The 19,758-nt window shown below is 41.2% G+C and overlaps 1 protein-coding gene across 1 annotated transcript in view; it reads left to right on the forward strand.

Annotated features, from left to right (window-relative positions):
- Window positions 1–298: 298 nt before the first annotated feature.
- The window catches only part of LOC126278472 (glycogen phosphorylase), a 146,989-nt gene continuing 127,529 nt past the window's right edge, over window positions 299–19,758 (forward strand). The window contains exon 1 of the mRNA XM_049978615.1: window positions 299–1,118. Coding sequence (XP_049834572.1) covers window positions 876–1,118 — 243 coding nt within the window. The 5' untranslated portion in view covers window positions 299–875. The remainder of the gene's footprint in view (window positions 1,119–19,758) is intronic.

A 19,758-nucleotide genomic window follows, 5' to 3' on the forward strand; every position in this document is an offset into this window, starting at 1 on the left:
TGGTTCTGACTCTCGCAAAAGGATCAGGAATGTTATTAACTTATGATGAAAATCGATAAGAAAAATGTCACACTCTCGCCAGCCTCCTATTTTATTATTTTGTTCTTCATATAAAGACAAAATTAACAAGTCTCGTGAACTTGCGAATATTTTTTAAAGATGGCTGAATCTAATAGTGGTCCTACCCCGGTTCTAGTCAGAAGCTCACCATAAAGTCCCTAGGAATATCCCTTTCTTGTTGATGCCACAAACTGAAAACAATTGAACGGTAGTAGTATCGCAGAAACAGTGTGCGCTCATTACTAAATCGACCGATAAACATCTAATCTGATTAATGCCAACAGGTAATTAATATAAAAGAGACGTTACAAGAGGCCGTAGACGTACAAGAATGAAATGACTGACGAAAATCCTGGCTGCCAATTCTGGAAGAAACAAATACGTCCGAATTGTTTAAGTTCATATGAAAAGAATAACAAAGAAAACAACAACAGAGAGGAAAATACGGACATGTGACTGTGTCTAACGTTCACAAAGTCACTCTAAACAAGCACAAGCAACAAAAGCTATCAGTTGCGGAGACTCGTACACCGTGGCTAACCACCTACACCGTAGTTATACGACACCCTTAAAACGTATTCACATTAAATGCTTCCATCACTTATGTTCTAAGGAGTCTATCTAACCACTGTGCAAGAATAACATGGAATGTAAAGAATCACGTACCCTCCTTTTTGAACTTCCCTCGTCGGCGCGCAGCAGATGACAGCTACACCAGTGACACCTATCGCCACTGTTTCCAGACACGACCTTCCTGAAGGTGACTATCCCATTCGCGGTCTGTGTTGGTTAGGGGTCGGAAGCAAAGTGTAAGGATGGCATTACCTCAGTCTGATATCGAGAAGAGGAAGCAGATTAGCGTGAGAGGAATAGCACAAGTGGAAACTGTATCTACATTAAAGAAATCGTTTAATCGGCATCTGCATTACACTCTTGTCAAAGACCGAAATGTTTCGACACCGAGGGACTACTATTTTGCTTTAGCCCACTGTGTTAGAGACAATTTAGTCTCAAGATGGATCAGGACACAGCAGTATTATTACGAAAAAGACCCAAAGGTAAGTGTCTTTGTTATGTATGTAATTTAATGTATGCTGAAACATGCAAGTGTTGTAGGTTTGTCGTCTGCTTCTAATCCACATTTGTAAATAAACAAACAGCTGATTGTTGTGGGTAAACACCCTTTCTCGTGCCGTACAAAACTTACATAAATAGCAGCATTAATACTTTCAAAAACTAAGACAGATTTTTTTACTGTATGTTTCCGCTTGTATATACGATTAGCATTGTTCATGTGTAGTTGGAAATGTATATATATTTTTAGTAAACTACGCAAAAACCCTTCTTTCTTAAGGAAAATAATTAAAAACCCTAGATTTATCGATCCCTAACATGCGCAAATTTCTGTTCTAATAATTTGATTAAGGTGTAACCTAACACCACAGCCTCGAAATTTGTTTCCAACGAAATCCTCCTTTTTACCAAAAAGGAGATGTCGTTGTCAGAAAAAATTCCACCAAAACATAATTTTCAATTTTGTGAGCGCTGTTCTAATTGATGTTAAGTGTAATATAACGTATTTTTTGCGCTATATACTGAAATAAAATCGTACAGTACTACATAAATCTCGCGCGCCGGCGATTGTGAAATGATGCCAACGTTTGCATTTTCAAATCGGTGATATATTCGCATTATTCTTGTTTTTGTGCCCATGTATAGTTCCTTTAACCATCGTCCTAGACTTCTTTTTTTGAAAAATAATTGATGCTTTGACTCTTGCTTTCAAATATTTGTGGTATATTCCGATCGGGGTGGTATTAAGCATAGATAGCTTCGTAAGTGGGCGTACAGAGGACATCTGCTGTTACAGTATAAACTCTGTCAGTTCATTTGATAGCTTCCATTTTTACTGTTGATATTTAAATCCTGTTGATACGTCGTTTATGGAGAACTGCGCAGAGTCGCAAGACCGGTCATTAGAGAGCATCCCGTCACTAAAGGCGGAAGTACCTTCCTGTCCTCAAGGCTTTAAGGGCTGGCGTGAGACTGCCAGTACGCCTCTTTTCTCAAGACTTTACATTTTAATTAAAGTCGCTAAGATAGAGATATACATATTTTTGGCCTTTCATTTATCGTTGCTAATCAAAACCAAAGTGGAACCATTAGAAATGATTGTTCTGTGACGGTATTTGAGTAAGGTACTGGTATTATCTATGGTCATTGTTGTACTGGTGAACTTCTAAGACCCTACAGACAGTTTTTTTGGAGATATTATGTGGAAGGTTAGAAGAAAGAAGGGATGATGGTTAGAGCTGAAAATCCTTCCGACAAGGCCACAAGAAACGCAGCACTTAGTTTGGATATGGGTAGGGAAAGAAATCCGTGGCGTTGTCAAAGAACCTTCCCGACATTTGCCTGAACCACGGAATGCGTTTAATCAGGTTGACTTTACAGGAATATTAACTGCTTTCCTCATGAATGAGACCCAGTGTCATAAGACATTCCCCGCTTCGGTCTATAGAGATGTAAAAAGTTACGTAGAGCTTGTTTGAAAAAATGTAAGGTCAAATATACAAACGAACGCTACATGAAGCAAGACATCTGGTGAAAGAAGAAAAGCTGCTAACTTATATTATTTAAACGTTGCCCCAATACTTCAACATGTTGTCGATAAATAATGGTCATTAAAAGTTTAGGTTCTATTTAAGAAGCTAAAACACACACTGATGTGTTAAAATTTCTGCATTTCTAACGCATAAATTTTTTATATGTTCATGCTATTCTGTGGTCACTTCGTACAAATACAGATTTGCTTTTTTTCTACTTTTGTACTCTGCAAACTAGTGTGAATGCATAGCAGAAGGATACTTCAAATTGTACGACATAGGGCTTCGTTCTATTCCATTTGCGTGTGTTGTGGTTATAAGTATGATCGCTAAATCTGTGCGCGCTTTATCATTGTCTTCGCGGCCCTTGCGGGATGGATTCACGGGGAGTTGTATATTTCTCGGTTACTAACTTAATGCTGTTTTTTGCGTAGGGTTTCGCGGGAGCTCTCCCATGGGTCAAACCAGTCACCATATGTGCTGCCTTTCGTAAATGTCTATCTCCCCTGACAGTCTTATTTGGCATGGAACCTGCACACTAGGGTTACATTCTAGCATGGGTCGTACAAGTGTTCAGTAAGCAAATTCCTTCGTAGGCTCACTGCATTTTCCAAGTATCCTGTCAATTAATCGAAGTCTGCCATTTGATTTACCCACAACTGAGCCTGTAAGATGATTCCATTTCATAACCCTACAAATTGTTCACCCAAGTATCTGGACGAGTTGACTGATTCCATTTGGACTCATTGATATTGCAGTTTTCGTTGTGTGAAGTGTAGAATTTTACTTTTTTGAGCTTTTGAAGCCAGTCTTAGCACAATTTTGAAATCTTATCAAGGCCGGACTTGAATATTTCTGCGGCTCTTTTCAGACAGTACATCGTTTGGATAACGACGTCATCTGCACAAAAATTTCCAAGTCATTAATATACAGAATGAACAGCAAGGATCCATGTATACTTACATAAGGCGCGCCGGAAGTTAATCTTTATCCAAGAGTACATAGTGCGTTCGCCTTCGACCAAGAGATCTTGAGTCCAGTTGCGACAGCATGTAGACACAATAGCGTTGTGCTATGTAATCTCTTTAGGATCTCACACCTGTGAAACGGGGGAGGCAATTTTGAACTGCCAAGTGCCTGCCAACTGACATCCGCATTAGAGAAACAAGCGGGTTAGGACCACTTATCGTAAGGGACTAGACCGTTGGTTCTTGTTAATTTTAGACCTTGAATGCCTGGCTATAACCTATGGCAGTGGTTCACAACGTGGGGGTTATTACCCCGTGAGGGGTAAAATGAAACTTTGTAAGGAGTAAAAGATAAAAGATTCTATTCTGTTTCAGTCACGAAACTAAAATATTTTCAGGAAATCCTTACTATTATCATAATTTTGTAAGACTCTGATATTGATTATATAAATTATCAATAATTATTTCTTCTCAATTAGTAGCATTAATACGATATAGGTTCTTTAGATAGTTCACCCACTGCACGTGTATGTTATGCTCTGTCCCGTACATCGCTGATGATGAAAGTGAGGCATATACGTAACAAATGCTAAATACCTCAGGGAAAACGTTTTCTCCATGTTGTACATGTACCTGCAGGAGTCGCTTCGAAAGAGATAAATGAATTAATTGACAGCAGGACACAGCAGGGCTACTATAGTGCTGTACAGAGTTTTTTTTACTAGAGTGGTCAGACGGAAAGCAATAACAGCCTGAAGTCGTCTTAATTTCTGCCAGTTCAGAAGTAAGGACTGCAGCAACAACGTGATTTACGAACAGTAAATACCCTGCGCACATCTGAACTTATTTGATTTTAGATGGGTTACAGTGTGCAGCTCAAGCAAGTTCAAATGGCTCTGAGCACTGTGGGACTTAACTTCTGAGGTCCTCAGTCCCATAGAACTTAGAACTACGTAAACCTAGCTGACCTAAGAACATAACATACATCCATGTCCGAGGCAGGATTCGAACCTGCGACCGTAGCGGTGGGCGGTTCCAGACTGTAGCGCTTAGAACTGGCCGGCCCCAACCAAGTGTTGCAATGGAGAGCAATAATGCAGGGGAAGCATGTTTTGTAACAAATATGTATCCTCAGTGTGGATAGATAGTTTTCTTTTCTAAGAAGGAGTTGTGGGTAGCACTTGCGGTGCACCACACAGAAACTAAATATCATTCATCTTTCATCATTTTAAAACCGTGTTCGAAGAAAAGTCTTTCATTCGAAAGTTTAGTTGGGTGCTAATGTTGGTGATTATGAGGGGGAGAGCGGAGGTACTATCTAATGTCTAATTGTACTCAGGGGTAATGGTCGAAGAAAGGTTGGGAGCCACTGACATATAGCCAGCCACAAGACAATCATTTGTCAACTGACGTGGAATCGCATCAGGAGAACGCGTGCTTAAATCGCCCACAGGCTATATGGATTTCAAATTGCCTTGGTATCCCAGAGTTACTCGGGGTAAAAGCTGTGATAGGCACATTCCCCTTCCAGTCCAGGCCGAGCAGTTGTTCCTTCCCTACAGTGATCTCATAGTCAGGCTGACGTTAACACATCGCCATTCTAAAATTCAGTTACGTTAATCATCGTAGTCAAAGACAGACACCTATAATATGTGTGATTCTTGTTGAGACTTGCAGATGCTGCGAAATTCTGCAGAAAAGATTTAACATAAGTCTTCACGTCATTGGGTCTGGTCGTTTTAACAACTCTCCTCACTCCATCATCTATCTCTTTTGCGAAATTTTTAACACATTTTTTCGCAGCAGTGGTAGTACAGCCCAAATGACTAACCAGCCTCATACGTCCCTTTAAAGTAACATCGTCTATCTCGACAGTGGTGTTTTGAACAACTGTAGCATACTTCCTCTTTCATGACATAGTGACCGGGTTTCAAGTGCATTAACTGTTTTATACATATTGTGTTGCGAATTATAGATCCTTGTATAATGAGCTGCTTCGTCACTTCCGCCATGGCGTCACCTTATTCAATTTGTTCTCGTACTGCACTTCGTTTTTGGAGCGCATAGGGATCTCCTTATCGGTGCAACAGTTCGCAGGTCTATCGCTGTCCAGTATTTTTTAAAATAATGTCAGTCTATGATAATTTCTTGTTGCTAACAATGGCAGGGGAGTATCATTAGGGCCTTAGTTTGGAATGTTTCGAAAATTCTTGGAGAAAAAGGTCAATGTGATTGGAACCAAAAAATAGTCAGAGTCGTAACGAAAATAGTATTTTGGGAATTCCATTGTTTTCCTAAGACATAATAACAGTTGAAATTAAGCTGAACTTGAATGATCCTGCAGAGACTAGGAATCTGATACACATCGTATCATCTCTGTTTCCAAGGTGTTTGGTTGATTTGCCTCCTCCCTAGTAGGAGTTCTATCATTTTAGGCAACGACATGGCGGTGCGATAATCGATCGGTCTCAGGTGTCAGTGGTTTTGGTCGCGCGCGCATATGTGTGTGTGTGTGTGTGTGTGTGTGTGTGTTTTATCAGAGACTTTTCAAAACCTTGGTGCAACATGAGATTTCTGTGCTGCTTCGTATTCACCAGTGTCTCTCTTCATTGCATCATGTCTACATCTTCGACAGATAGACCCTACGTAAAAAAAAAAAAAAAAAAAAAAAACTACAGGGTTTTTAGTTCCAATAAGCCGTTAGATCTTCTCTCGTTTCTTTAACTGTTTTCGTCGGTGTTACTCTGAATGCCACGCCCAGCATAAAAGATAGGTTCGAAGCCAAGCCTATAGCCCGCTCTACTTACATAGCGATAATATCAACCGTTCCTCGCAAATGACCTGTTTAACTGTATTCAAAACCAGTTTTATTAGAACTTTTTATATCGAGAACTTCCTTCGACCGAAGTAAGCAGATAATTACTTTGGATGGAAACAGTAATGTACAACAGCACCTTTTCGAAATCAAAGAACTGTTGGCTAATGCATTCATCAAGTTTCCATTTGCTGAGAATTTACAGACATGACATGCGAAATTGTTACCGTCTGTTGAGGTAATCGGGCATATCAAGTAATGAAGGAAAGTACGTGCCGCAGACTGGAAGGATTCGTTCTCAAAACAAACTTCCGGCTAAGGCTGAGTCATTCCCCAGTAATTCATTCTTGCAGGAGCACTAGTCCAGAAAGGTGTGTAGGACATTTTGGAAAGAAGAACAGAGGTGCTGATAAATTAACTTACAGCAGCAGGTGAGCGCTGTATTGTGCAACAAAGAAGGGGCCTACGTCAAAAAGCAACCACATTTAACATGAGTGCAAGGCACGCCGTCTCATGCTCCACAGTGGCACGGCGACAGCATCGTACCGAGCGACGTGGCGCAGTGGTTGGCACACTGGACTCGCATTCGGGAGGACGACGGTTCAATCCCGTCTCCGGCCATCCTGATTTAGATTTTCCGTAATTTCCATAAATCGCTCCAGGCAAATTCCGGGATGGTTCCTTTGAAAGGGCACGGCCGATTTCCTTCCCTAACCCGAGCTTGCGCTCCGTCTCTAATGACCTCGTTGTCGACGGGACGTTAAACTCTAATCTCCTCCTCCAGCATCGTGATGGTTTCTTCATCCGACTACCATTGCCGTGTAGGCCTCCTTCTCGCTCTTCTTTGGCAGCAGCACGACCTCGATGTTACCACCCTGTGCGATGATGATGCCCGACAGCAGGTTGTTGAGCTCCTCGTAGTTGCGAATTGCGAACTGCAGGATGATGCGCGTAGTTTTGTTGTCGCGGGCTGCACTTCCGGCCAGTTAGAGTACTTCAGCTGCCAGGTACTCCATGACGGCGGCGAGGTAGACGGGCGCCCCGGCGCCGACGCGCTTGGCGTAGTTTACCTTGTGCAGGAGACGGCGGAGACTTATCTTAAAAGCTAGATTAAGGAAAGACAAACCAACGTTTCTAGCGTTTGTAGACCTACAGGAAGCTTTTGACAATGTTGACTGGAATACTCTCTTTCAAATTCTGAAGGTGCCAGGGGTAAAATACAGGGAGCAAAGGGCTATTTACAATTTGAACAGAAACCAGATGACAGTTATAAGAGTCGAGGGACATGAAAGGGAAGCAGAGGTTGGGAAGGGAGTGAGGCAGGGTTGTAGCCTCTCACCGATGTTATTCAATCTGTATATTGAGCAAGCATTGTAGGAAACAAAAGAAAAATTCGGAGTAGGTATTAAAATCCATGGAGAAGAAATAAAAACTTTTAGGTTTGCCGATGACATTGTAATTCTGTCAGAGACAGCAAAGGACCTGGAAGAGCAGTTGAACGGAATGGACAGTGTCTTGAAAGGAGGATATAAGATGAACATCAACAAAAGCAAAACGAGGATAATGGAATGTAGTCGAATTAAATCGGGCGATGCTGCAGGAATTAGATTATGAAATGAGACAATTAAAGTAGTAAATGAGTTTTGCTATTTGGGAGCAAAATAACTGACGATGGTCGAAGTAGAGAGGATACAAAAGCCGGCTGCGGTGGTCTCGCGGTTCTAGGCGCGCACTCCGGAACTTTGCGACTGCTACGGTCGCAGGTTCGAATCCTGCCTCTGGCATGGATGTGTGTGATGTCCTTAGGTTATTTGGGTTTAAGTAGTTCTAAGTTCTAGGGGACTAATGACCACAGCAGTTGAGTCCCATAGTGCTCAGAGCCATTTGAACCATTTGGATACAAAATGTAGACTGAAAATGGCAAGGAAAGTGTTTCGGAAGAAGAGAAATTTGTTAACATGGAGTATAGATTTGCCAGGAAGTCGTTTCTGAAAGTATTTGTATGGGGTGTAGCCACGTATGGAAGTGAAACATGGACGATAAATAGTTTAGACAAGAAGAGAATAGAAGCTTTCGAAATGTGGTGCTACAGAAGAATGCTGAAGATTAGATGGGTAGATCACATAACTAATGAGGAGGTATTGAATAGGACTGGGGAGAAGAGAAGTTTGTGGCACAACTTGACAAGAAGAAGGGATCGGTTGGTAGGACATGTTCTGAGGCATCAAGGGATCACCAATGTAGGACTTGAGGGCAGCGTGGGGGGTAAAAATCGTAGAGGGAGACCAAGAGATGAATGCACTAAGCAGATTCAGAAGTATGTAGGTTGCAGTAGGTACTGGGAGATGAAGAAGCTTGCACAGGATAGAGTAGCATGGAGAGCTGCATCAAATCAGTCTCAGGACTGAAGACCACAGCAACAATAATGTTCGATATGGAATGTTGGGCGCCCAAGGCACTGCTGCTGTGATAATTGGTGTACTTTGTTTGCAAACAGGAAAGAGAGGCATGACAATGAAAAATCAGTAGAAGGAAAACGTAAGAGAACTGAGGTTGAACGAAAATAAGTTATCAACATTTTACGCGTTGATGGTCCAACATTTGGTACGTAACTGGCTGTCTCCATGATCGAAAAACAAAACTCTTCAGTGAGAGACACATGTCCATCGTTTCAGTGCTAATCTATTACGTTACGATACCTTGCTATTGCCAGTTCTTTGGATGACTTGGCATTTACAAGTGGCGCTACATTTCAGAGTACTTGAGACTTAGTTATGAAAATGTGATATGCGATAATTGATGAGTAAAAGATTATATTTCGGTTGGTACATATACACACACGTAAGTATGTAAATATATTTTTATCCACAACTTTGCATTAGTAATTTTTTTAAACATATGAAGGGTACCGTTCCCTGTAATTTGTGAGCAACAACTCGTACGAGTCACTTTTATTGTTTTTGTAGTCGTCTGCTCTAACATCCCACAAATCCTGCATGGATTTATACATTTCAGTTCACTCCAAGAACAGCGCACATTTTATACTCATTTTCAACACAAAACAAGAACAATAGCTAACACAAATATGCATAGAGAATGTAGTAAGCGCAAGACTGGTTCAAATGGCTCTGAGCACTATGGGACTTAACATCTGAGGTCATCAGTCCCCTAGAACTTAGAACTACTTAAACCTAACTAACCTAAGGACATCACACACATCCATGCCCGAGGCAGGATTCGAATCTCCGACCGTAGCGATCGCGCGGCTTCAGACTGTAGCGCCTAGAACCGCTCGACCACAAAGGCCGGCCGCGAGATTGGCAAGGATAATGTTAACACTGCCCACAGACGGCACAGTATTTCGAGGAGCGCCATATATGCCATATATCTCAAACGTTTTTATTGTGCTCAGTAGTAACGCGCAGTTTCTCAATCTAACACTTACACGTTGAGCATTATTGCTCATCTGGCAATTATGAACAATGATGTTGACTGTCAAGGGATCGCTTTATATTCTCACAACTCGCCAACGCGTTTGTAGGCCAACCACGTATGCGCACATCGATATTCGGACGAGATCTGTGAACAGCTACCTTACACCCCCAGTGGTTTAGAAATTCCGAAGGAATGCGATTTACGCTTCCCGTCTGAGTTGATCATAGTCACGATTAAGTTATTGTCCAGCATTTGAAACATGCTGGTGCAAGTTCCGAAACTGTAGCATTACTTGGAATCAAATGACAGCATCAGTTTAATTTTTGTTTTCGACTGATATGATCAGTTTCGCTCATCAGAATCATTTTCCAGTGGTTATATATAAGTACACAGACACGGGTCGGAAAATCAACAAAAATATGGGCCAAGTGCGTGCAGGTCACGCGCACCGATGGTTCAATAAAAACGTAATTCGTGTACAGATAGTATATCCATCCCAGGTCTCGAGGATATAGACGGTTTTCGCTTTTTATTGACATTGGTACTGACAAGATATCAGTCCCAGGATTTAAAGACTTCCGAGAATGTTTCAATTTCAAGTTTCGATGTCGGATAACAACAAAAGAAATAGTTTTTTTCGTATTATATGATTACAAATGAACAATTTTGGATTTTTCCCTTTACTTGCACTGCGAAGTCTTGCTTCTTGCCAAATTTCATGATTCGTGGTCAACAGAAGCGCCCTGTATTTTCTGATGAGTGAGTTATTCTACAAGTAAAACTAAAAAAAAAAGATCAGATAATCATAGGTCCGCAAATGTTTAGTTAAGAATTTACGGCTAATAAGATATTCTTCTTGAAATTTAGCAACTTCGCTAATACAAAGCCATCGCAAAACTGTACGAGGTTAAAGTAAAACACGGTTGTTATTGGTCTGGTGAATCTAATAAATCATGTCCCAGACGTGCATCTGCAGAAGTTTTCCACAACATACAGATAAGCAAAGACGTAATTTCGTAAAACTTTTAATTTATTAACTCCTTGGCCCATTTTTTTTTAATTCCAGACTATTCCACAGTTTCCAACAGAAGAAGATTTGCCATAAATAAACGCTATATCGGCGTATTCCTACGTTGTAAATTTGAAAGACATTCCTGTTTCAGAAGTAAACTACAAACTGCAACAGTTACTATGTGGTTTCACGTAAATACACAGTTGTTATTATGTTCTTTCACTGAACAACAGAGAAAACTAGCACGTTTAAAGGCTAGGAAAAGACTGAAACAATTCTCTAATGGTTGCCAACAACGACATAAATATTTCTGCATTCTTAATGGAAAGTAAACAAATTTACATGTAAGGAATCTTCGCTTTTCTAGATGTTCTGGAAAACAACTGCAGATACACGCCTGGGACATGTTTTATTAGATGTACCAGACCTGTAACAACAAAATAAATGGAAATCGTGCTTTACTTTAACCTCGTACAGTTTTGCGATGGCTTCATATTGGCCAAGTTACTAAATTTCAGGAAAAATCTCTTATTAGCCGTTAACTTCGTAACTAAACATTTGCGGACCTATGTTAGTATTAACTCTTGTCTTTAGTTTTACTTGTAGAATAACATATTGAAATATTTGCACATCTTCGTGACTCACTCTGTGTAATTATGAATTCAGACTTTTCCGATTTTTTTCCTTTACTTGAAATGTGAAGCCTTGCTTCATGCCAAATTTCATGATTCTAGGTAAACGGAAAGCACCCTGTAAGTCTTGGCGAGTGAGTTTTCGAATATCAAAATATGTGACATAAATGGTCATATTTTTTATTGCATTGACTTAATAGCTTAAAATTTTCACGCCGCCGAGCGACTGTAGATCTTAATATACGACATACGAGGGTCACTCCAAAAGAATGCGCACTACTTTTTTTTAATACACCTTTTATTCTACATGCTTGGAAGTTTTATAGTGTGTAGATACATCCTTTAGGAACAATATTTTCATTTCTCCACATAATTTCCATCCGTCTCAACTGCCTTACGCCAGCTTGGAACCAGCGCCTGTAAAATTCTGGACCAACCTTTTGGAGCCACTGTTTGGCAGCGTTCACAAGGGAGTCATCATCTTCAAACCTTGTTCCACGAAGAGAGTCTTTCAGTTTCCCAAAGAGATGATAGTCACATATAGCCAGGTCAGGACTGTAAAGCGGGTGTTTCAGTGTTATCCATCCGAGTTTTGTGATCGCTTCCATGGTTTTTTGACTGACATGTGGCCGTGCATTGTCTTGCAACAGCAATACATCCTGCTTTTGCCGATGTGGTCGAACACTACTCAGTCGAGCTTGAAGCTTCTTCAGTGTCGTCACATATGCATCAGAATTTATGGTGGTTCCACTTGGCACGATATCCACAAGCAAGAGTCCTTCGAAATCGAAAAACACTGTAGCCATAACTTTTCCAGCAGAAGGTGTGGTTTTGAATTTTTTTTCCTTGGGTGAATATGCCCCCCCCCCCCCCCCCCCCCCCCATGAACCATGGACCTTGCCGTTGGTGGGGAGGCTTGTGTGCCTCAGCGATACAGATGGCCGTACCGTAGGTGCAACCACAACGGAGGGGTATCTGTTGAGAGGCCAGACAAACATGTGGTTCCTGAAGAGGGGCAGCAGCCTTTTCAGTAGTTGCAGGGGCACAGTCTGGATGATTGACTGATCTGGCCTTGCTGTGCTGGTACTGCGAACGGCTGAAAGCAAGGGGAAACTACAGCCGTAATTTTTCCCGAGGACATGCATCTTTACTGTATGATTAAATGATGATGACGTCCTCTTGGGTAAAATATTCCGGAGGTAAAATAGTCCCCCATTCGGATCTCCGGGCGGGGACTACTCAGGAGGACGTCTTTATCAGGAGAAAGAAAACTGGCGTTCTACGGATCGGAGCGTGGTAATCGGGCAGGTAGGTTAGAAAATTTAAAAAGGGAAATGAATAGGTTAAAATTAGATATAGTGGGAATAAGTGAAGTTCGGTGGCAGGAGGAACAAGACTTTTGGTCAGGTGAATACAGGATTATAAATACAAAATCAAATAGGGGTAATGCAGGAGTAAGTTTAATAATGAATAAAAAAATAGGAGTGCGGGTAAGCTACTACAAACAGCATAGTGAACGCATTATTGTGGCCAAGATAGACACAAAGCCCATACCTACTACAGTAGTACAAGTTTATATGCCAACTAGCTATGCAGATGATGAAGAAATTGATGAAATGTATGATGAGATAAAAGAAATTATTCAGGTAGTGAAGGGAGACGAAAATTTAATAGTCGTGGGTGACTGGAATTCGTCAGTAGGAAAAGGGAGAGAAGGAAACATAGTAGGTGATTATGGATTGGGGCTAAGAAATGAAAGAGGAAGCCGTCTGGTAGAATTTTGCACAGAGCATAACTTAATCATAGCTAACACTTGGTTCAAGAATCATAAAAGACGGTTGTATACATGGAAGAATCCTGGAGATACTAAAAGGTATCAGATAGATTATATAATAGTAAGACAGAGATTTAGGAATCAGGTTTTAAATTGTAGGACATTTCCAGGGGCAGATATGGACTCTGACAACAATCTGTTGGCTATGACCTGTAGGTTAAAACTGAAGAAACTGCAAAAAGGTGGGAATTTAATGACATGGGATCTGGATAAGCTGGAAGAACTAGAGGTTGTACAGAGTTTCAAGGAGAGCATAAGGGAACAATTGACGGCAATGGGGGAAAGAAACACAGTAGAAGAAGAATGGGGAGCTTTGAGGGATGAAGTAATGAAGGCAGCAGAGGATAAAGTAGGTAAAAAGACGAGGGCTGCTAGAAATCCTTGGGTAACAGAAGAAATATTGAATTTAATTGATGAAAGGAGAAAATATAAAAATGCAGTAAATGAAGCAGGCAGAAAGGAATACAAACGTCTCAAAAATGAGATCGACAGGAAGTGCAAAATGGCTAAGCAGGGATGGGTAGAGGACAAATGTAAGGATGTAGAAGCTTATCTCACTAGGGGTAAGATAGATACTGCCTACAGGAAAATTAAAGAGACCTTTGGAGAGAAGAGAACCACGTGTATGAATATCAAGAGCTCACATGGCAACCCAGTTTTAAGCAAAGAAGGGAAGGCAGAAAGGTGGAAGGAGTATATAGAAGGTTTACACAAGGGCGATGTACTTCAGGACAGTATTATGGAAATGGAAGAGGATGTAGATGAAGATGAAATGGGAGATACGATACTGCGTGAAGAGTTTGACAGAGCACTGAAAGACCTAAGTCGAAACAAGGCCCCCGGAGTAGACAACATTCCATTAGAACTACTGACGGCCTTGGGAGAGCCAGTCATGACAAAACTGTACCAGCTGGTGAGCAAGATGTATGAGACAGGTGAAATACCCTCAGACTTCAAGAAGAATATAATAATTCCAATCCCAAAGAAAGCAAGTGCTGACAGATGTGAAAATTACATATTTATCAGTTTAATAAGTCACAGCTGCAAAATACTAACGCGAATTCTTTACAGACGAATGGAAAAACTGGTAGATGCGGACCTCGGGGAGGATCAGTTTGGATTCCGTAGAAATGTTGGAACACGTGAGGCAATACTGACCTTACGACTTATCTTAGAAGAAAGATTAAGAAAAGGCAAACCTACGTTTCTAGCATTTGTAGACTTCGAGAAAGCTTTTGACAATGTTGACTGAAATACTCTCTTTCAAATTGTGAACTTGGCAGGGGTAAAATACAGGGAGCGAAAGGCTATTTACAATTTGTACAGAAACCAGATGGCAGTTATTAGAGTCGAGGGGCATGAAAGGGAAGCAGCGGTTGGGAAAGGAGTGAGACAGGGTTGTAGCCTCTCACCGATGTTATTCAATCTGTATATTGAGCAGGCAGTAAAGGAAACAGAAAAATTTGGAGTAGGTATTAAAATTCATGGAGAAAAAGTAAAAACTTTGAGGTTCGCCGATGACATTGTAATTCTGTCAGAGACGGCAAAGGACTTGGAAGAGCAGTTGAACGGAATGGACAGTGTCTTGAAAAGAGGATATAAGATGAACATCAACAAAAGCAAAACGAGGATAATGGAATGTAGTCAAATTAAATCGGGTGATGCTGAAGGAATTAGATTAGGAAATGAGACACTTAAAGTAGTAAAGGAGTTTTGCTATTTAGGAAGTAAAATAACTGATGATGGTCGAAGTAGAGAGGATATAAAATGTAGATTGGCAATGGCAAGGAAAGAGTTTCTGAAGAAGAGAAATTTGTTAACATCGAATATAGATTCATGTATCAGGAAGTCGTTTCTGAAAGTATTTATTTGGAGTGTAGCCATGTATGGAAGTGAAACATGGACGATAACTAGTTTGGACAAGAAGAGAATAGAAGCTTTTGAAATGTGGTGCTACAGAAGAATGCTGAAGATTAGATGGGTAGATCACGTAACTAATGAGGAGGTACTGAATAGGATTGGGGAGAAGAGAAGTTTGGGCACAACTCGACTAGAAGAAGGAATCGGTTGGTAGGACATGTTTTGAGGCATCAAGGGATCACAAATTTAGCATTGGAGGGCAGCGTGTAGGGTAAAAATTGCAGAGGGAGACCAAGAGATGAATACACTAAGCAGTTTCAGAAGGATGTAGGTTGCAGTAGGTACTGGGAGATGAAGCAGCTTGCACAGGATAGAGTAGCATGGAGAGCTGCATGAAACCAGTCTCAGGACTGAAGACAACAACACGGGTGAATATGCATGATGCCACTCCATTGATTGCTTCTTCGTCTTTGGTCAAAAATGATGGAGCCATGTTTCATCACCTGTCACAATTCTTCCAAGAAATTCATCTCCACAATTCTCGTACTGTTCCAAAAGTTCGCTACATACCGTTTTTCTTGTTTCTTTGTGAGCCACTGTCAACATCCTGGGAACCCACCTGGCACAAACTTTTTTTAACGGCAACGCTTTCAGTATACTGCAAACACTTCCTTCCCCTATCCCAACGTAGCGTGACAATTCGTTCACTGTGATTCGTCTGTCAGCAGTCGACAATTCGCTAACTCTCTGCACATTGTACAGCAGCATCTCCATACACCTTTTTTTCACCTCTTGTGGATGTTTGCTACTGTCTCGTTTTCACAGCACAGGTATTCTATGACAGCACGTTGCTTCTGACGAACATCAAATGTAGCAGCCATCTTGAAGACATGGTGTGACGGTGCCACTTACGGGAACAGGTTGCACTAACAAGGAGACTGCACGACTGACGGGGATTTGTCCGCAATTTTGTGTGGTGAAAGAGGACCCCTAACACCCACGTGGTTAAAATATTTGGACGCACTATTCGGAAAATCCCGAGAAAAACCGGTCCAAAGTTTCTTATGTGCCGTATCAGTATAAAATGTTAGTCCATTGCCGAGCCGCCGTTTGGCCTACATGGTTAGCGTTTGGGCCATTGGACCATTATGCCAGAGGTCTCGGGTTCGATTCGTCCTTCAGCACATTTTTTTCCTGCTGTTGCTTGCAAAATTGCAGCGCACTGTTACAAGAGAATCGTGAAATTAATTCCCGGGAAGATTGTATAAAAATTCATTCTATAATTCACCATCAATTATCATCACCAATATTCCGAGACATGATTCAATATTCCTGGTTTGTCTCAAAATTATCAGAAACTCAAAACATTTTCGTAAATGTTAATGGGGCATGTTTTTGTACAGATTTATTGCAAAACGCCCTGTGACTGTAAAAAATCCGTGTTCATATGTACCGCAAGATGTCGCAAAAACTATTGCTTTGTTTGTTTTTACGATAATTACCATTGCGGTTCTTATTTATAATTATTATATGTATAAAAAATTGAATGTTTCCCTATCGACTTTGTTATTCTGATTAAAAACCCATTGTTTCTCGTCAAATACTTTACAGTGAAAAATAGAAAACCCACTGCCATGAATTGTGTTGTTGGACAAAAAGAAAATAATTTTTATTCAATAATGTAACTAATTTGTTAAAGATAATGTAGGTTTGGGAAACTTTCTGAATAATTGATGGAATAACAAAAGAAAATGAAACAGAAGGGAAAAAAAGTGCCGGAGGAGGAATCGAACCCGAGTCTGAGTCCGAGCACTAAACATCTGCCAGACGACGCCTCGGCAATGCACTAACATTTTATACTCATACGGCACCTGAGAAACTTTGGATCGATTTTTCCCGGGATTTTCCAGGTAGTGCATCCTAATATTTTAACCACGTGAGGTGTTAGGGGTTCTCCTTCACCACACTAAAATTCCGACAAATCCCCAACACCACGGTCGTGCCGTCTTCTTGTAAGTTTGAAAACAAGCGGGAATGACGTATCTACACACAGTAAAACTTTCACACATGCAGAATGAAAACTGTATTTTTACAAAAATAGTATGTGTTTCTTTTGGAGTGGCCCTCGTACAGTTGAACGTTTCCTGAGAAAAAGGGTTCTTGACAGACACACACACAATTCGTTTTTTCGTTGCACGTGGAGTGCAAGGAGATTTGGAGGGCTGCCCCGTGGTGCAGTGCCAAGGCAGACAGCTGATCGCTCGCCAGGCCCCTGGCACCTGCGTTTTAATTGTGCCGTTTCGCAACACGTGGACGAGTTCTAGTCGGAAAGTGAGCGTCTGCCCCTGTGACCACCACCACCCGCCAGTGCGACACGTGACCTATTCCACTTTTTTGGCGATCATTTCCACGCCTAATCGATGCTCTGCTGCGGTGCAAAGCTCATTATTTGTGACAAACATTGCTGTTACGTGAGTAATTGAACAGTATTGTCCTCTGTTTCTAGAATGAAATTTTCACTCTACAGCGGAGTGTGCGCTGATATGAAACTTCCTGGCAGATTAAAACTGTGTGCCGGACCGAGACTCGAACTCGGGACCTTTGCCTTTCGCAGGCAAGTGCTCTACTAACTGAGCAACCCAAGCATGACTCACTCCCCCGTCCTCACATCTTTAATTCCGCCAGTAGCTCTCGTCTCCTACCTTCCAAATTTCACAGAAGCTCTCCTGCGAACCTTGCAGAACTAGCACTCCTGGAAGAAAGGATATTGCGGAGACATGGCTTAGCCACAGCCTGGGACATGTTTCGCAGGAGAGCTTCTGTGAAGTTTGGAAGTTAGGAGACGAGGTACTGACGGAATTAAAGCTGTGAGGACGGGACGTGAGTCGTGCTTGGGTAGCTCAGTTGGTAGAGCACTTGCCCGCGAAAGGTAAAGGTCCCGAGTTCGAGTCTCGGTCCGGCACACAGTTTTAATCTGCAATGAAGTTTCAGTTTCCGCTGTCGTTATGACGCTTGGTAATCTGTCCTCAACACGACAGTATGGAACTGTCAGTACGTCCAACGGTTCGCATTTGGACGTTAAACTGAAAGTTTCCAACTTGAGCATAACTGGTTACTGCCAGTAAGAAGCACAATGTCTAAGATCATCACAGTTTCGAAGAAAAGATAGCACAAGTATTAAAAGTTCGTTGGGTAAGTTTATCGAATCAATCGGATGTTGCAAAATATTGATAACAGCCTACTTCCCTTTTAGTTGTACACAGCGTGTTATTTTCCCGATCAGCATCGTGTACTAGTTTATATTAGTGCGTGCTGAAAAGTAATGCCTCCGAATCTTTTATGTAAACACTCTTCAAGCTTCTTAAGCAATACTATTAAGATTCTACATTTTTATTCTTCGTGTCTTCATATTTGCAGCCCACTGCTGCTATAGGTCACCGAATTGTAACGTGTAACATGACGGCATGTAACGACTATGCCCACGTGTGAGAAACAGTGCCATAACCGAGTTTCGAATTCGGAGAGTTTGTCCACACGTGGAGCACCCTCGACTTCAGCATGACATTATCAGACCAAACACGAGTGCTGCGACATCTGCAACAGTCTGACGTCTTGTGTCCAGTGTCATCGGTCATCCCCCATACAATTCCGACTTGACCTTATTCGATTTTCATCTGTTTCCAAAACTTAGAAAGACTCTCTGAGGACTTAAAAAAATACTTTGATGACTTCACTTTGGTAATGGTGAAGCGGTGAAAGCAAGGTGAGGTTGTGCCTTCGTCACTTTGGTAATGGCGAAGCGGCGAAAGCAGATGTGAGGTTGTGTCTTCGTCAACAAAGTTGAGCATTCTACAGTGACAGTATCAACAAATTGGTCTGTCATTGGGAGAAATGTGTAAATATCTAGACGTGAAGAATAAAACTGAAGAATGTTAATAAAGTTCGTTTTATTTGAGATTTTTAAGAGTTTTCACATAAAAAGTTCGGAGGTATTACTTTTCAGCACGCCCCCGTACATATGTGTAGTATCTGAGCGAGTAGGTACTTATTTTCAAAAGTTCATTGTTTCAGGAAAGTTGTGTGTTGATTTTGCATTATTTAGGAAATTACGTAATGCACTCTTCTGGTAGCGAGATATTTCTGAATACTTTGTGTAGAGCGTTATTTGGAAATTTGCCAGCTGGCTCCTTCTACAACAGAAAAGATACTGTTTCTTGCGAAACTTGCCACATGGGACTATGGCAGCATAAGAACCAGATGGTTATAATTATAGTGCAGCTGCTCACTGAGGTCAAGTCTGAGCTGTAATTATCGTATGGTAGTGAAACTTAGGAGATATGCTAATGAATTAATGCGGAACCGATTACCACTGAAAAAATATTAGCCCCAAATTTGTCAACCAAGTTCAAATTTGGCGTTGTGAATGCAAGAAAGACGTTTAGAAATGATACCTTTTAATAGCTTAGGAACGGGAGATAGACAGAAAAGGTCAAACAAGTGAGAAAGGCATAATGATAATTTTCTTATTAACCCTTA

Source organism: Schistocerca gregaria, chromosome 6 (genome assembly GCF_023897955.1).
Source record: "Schistocerca gregaria isolate iqSchGreg1 chromosome 6, iqSchGreg1.2, whole genome shotgun sequence".
NCBI lineage: Eukaryota > Metazoa > Arthropoda > Insecta > Orthoptera > Acrididae > Schistocerca > Schistocerca gregaria.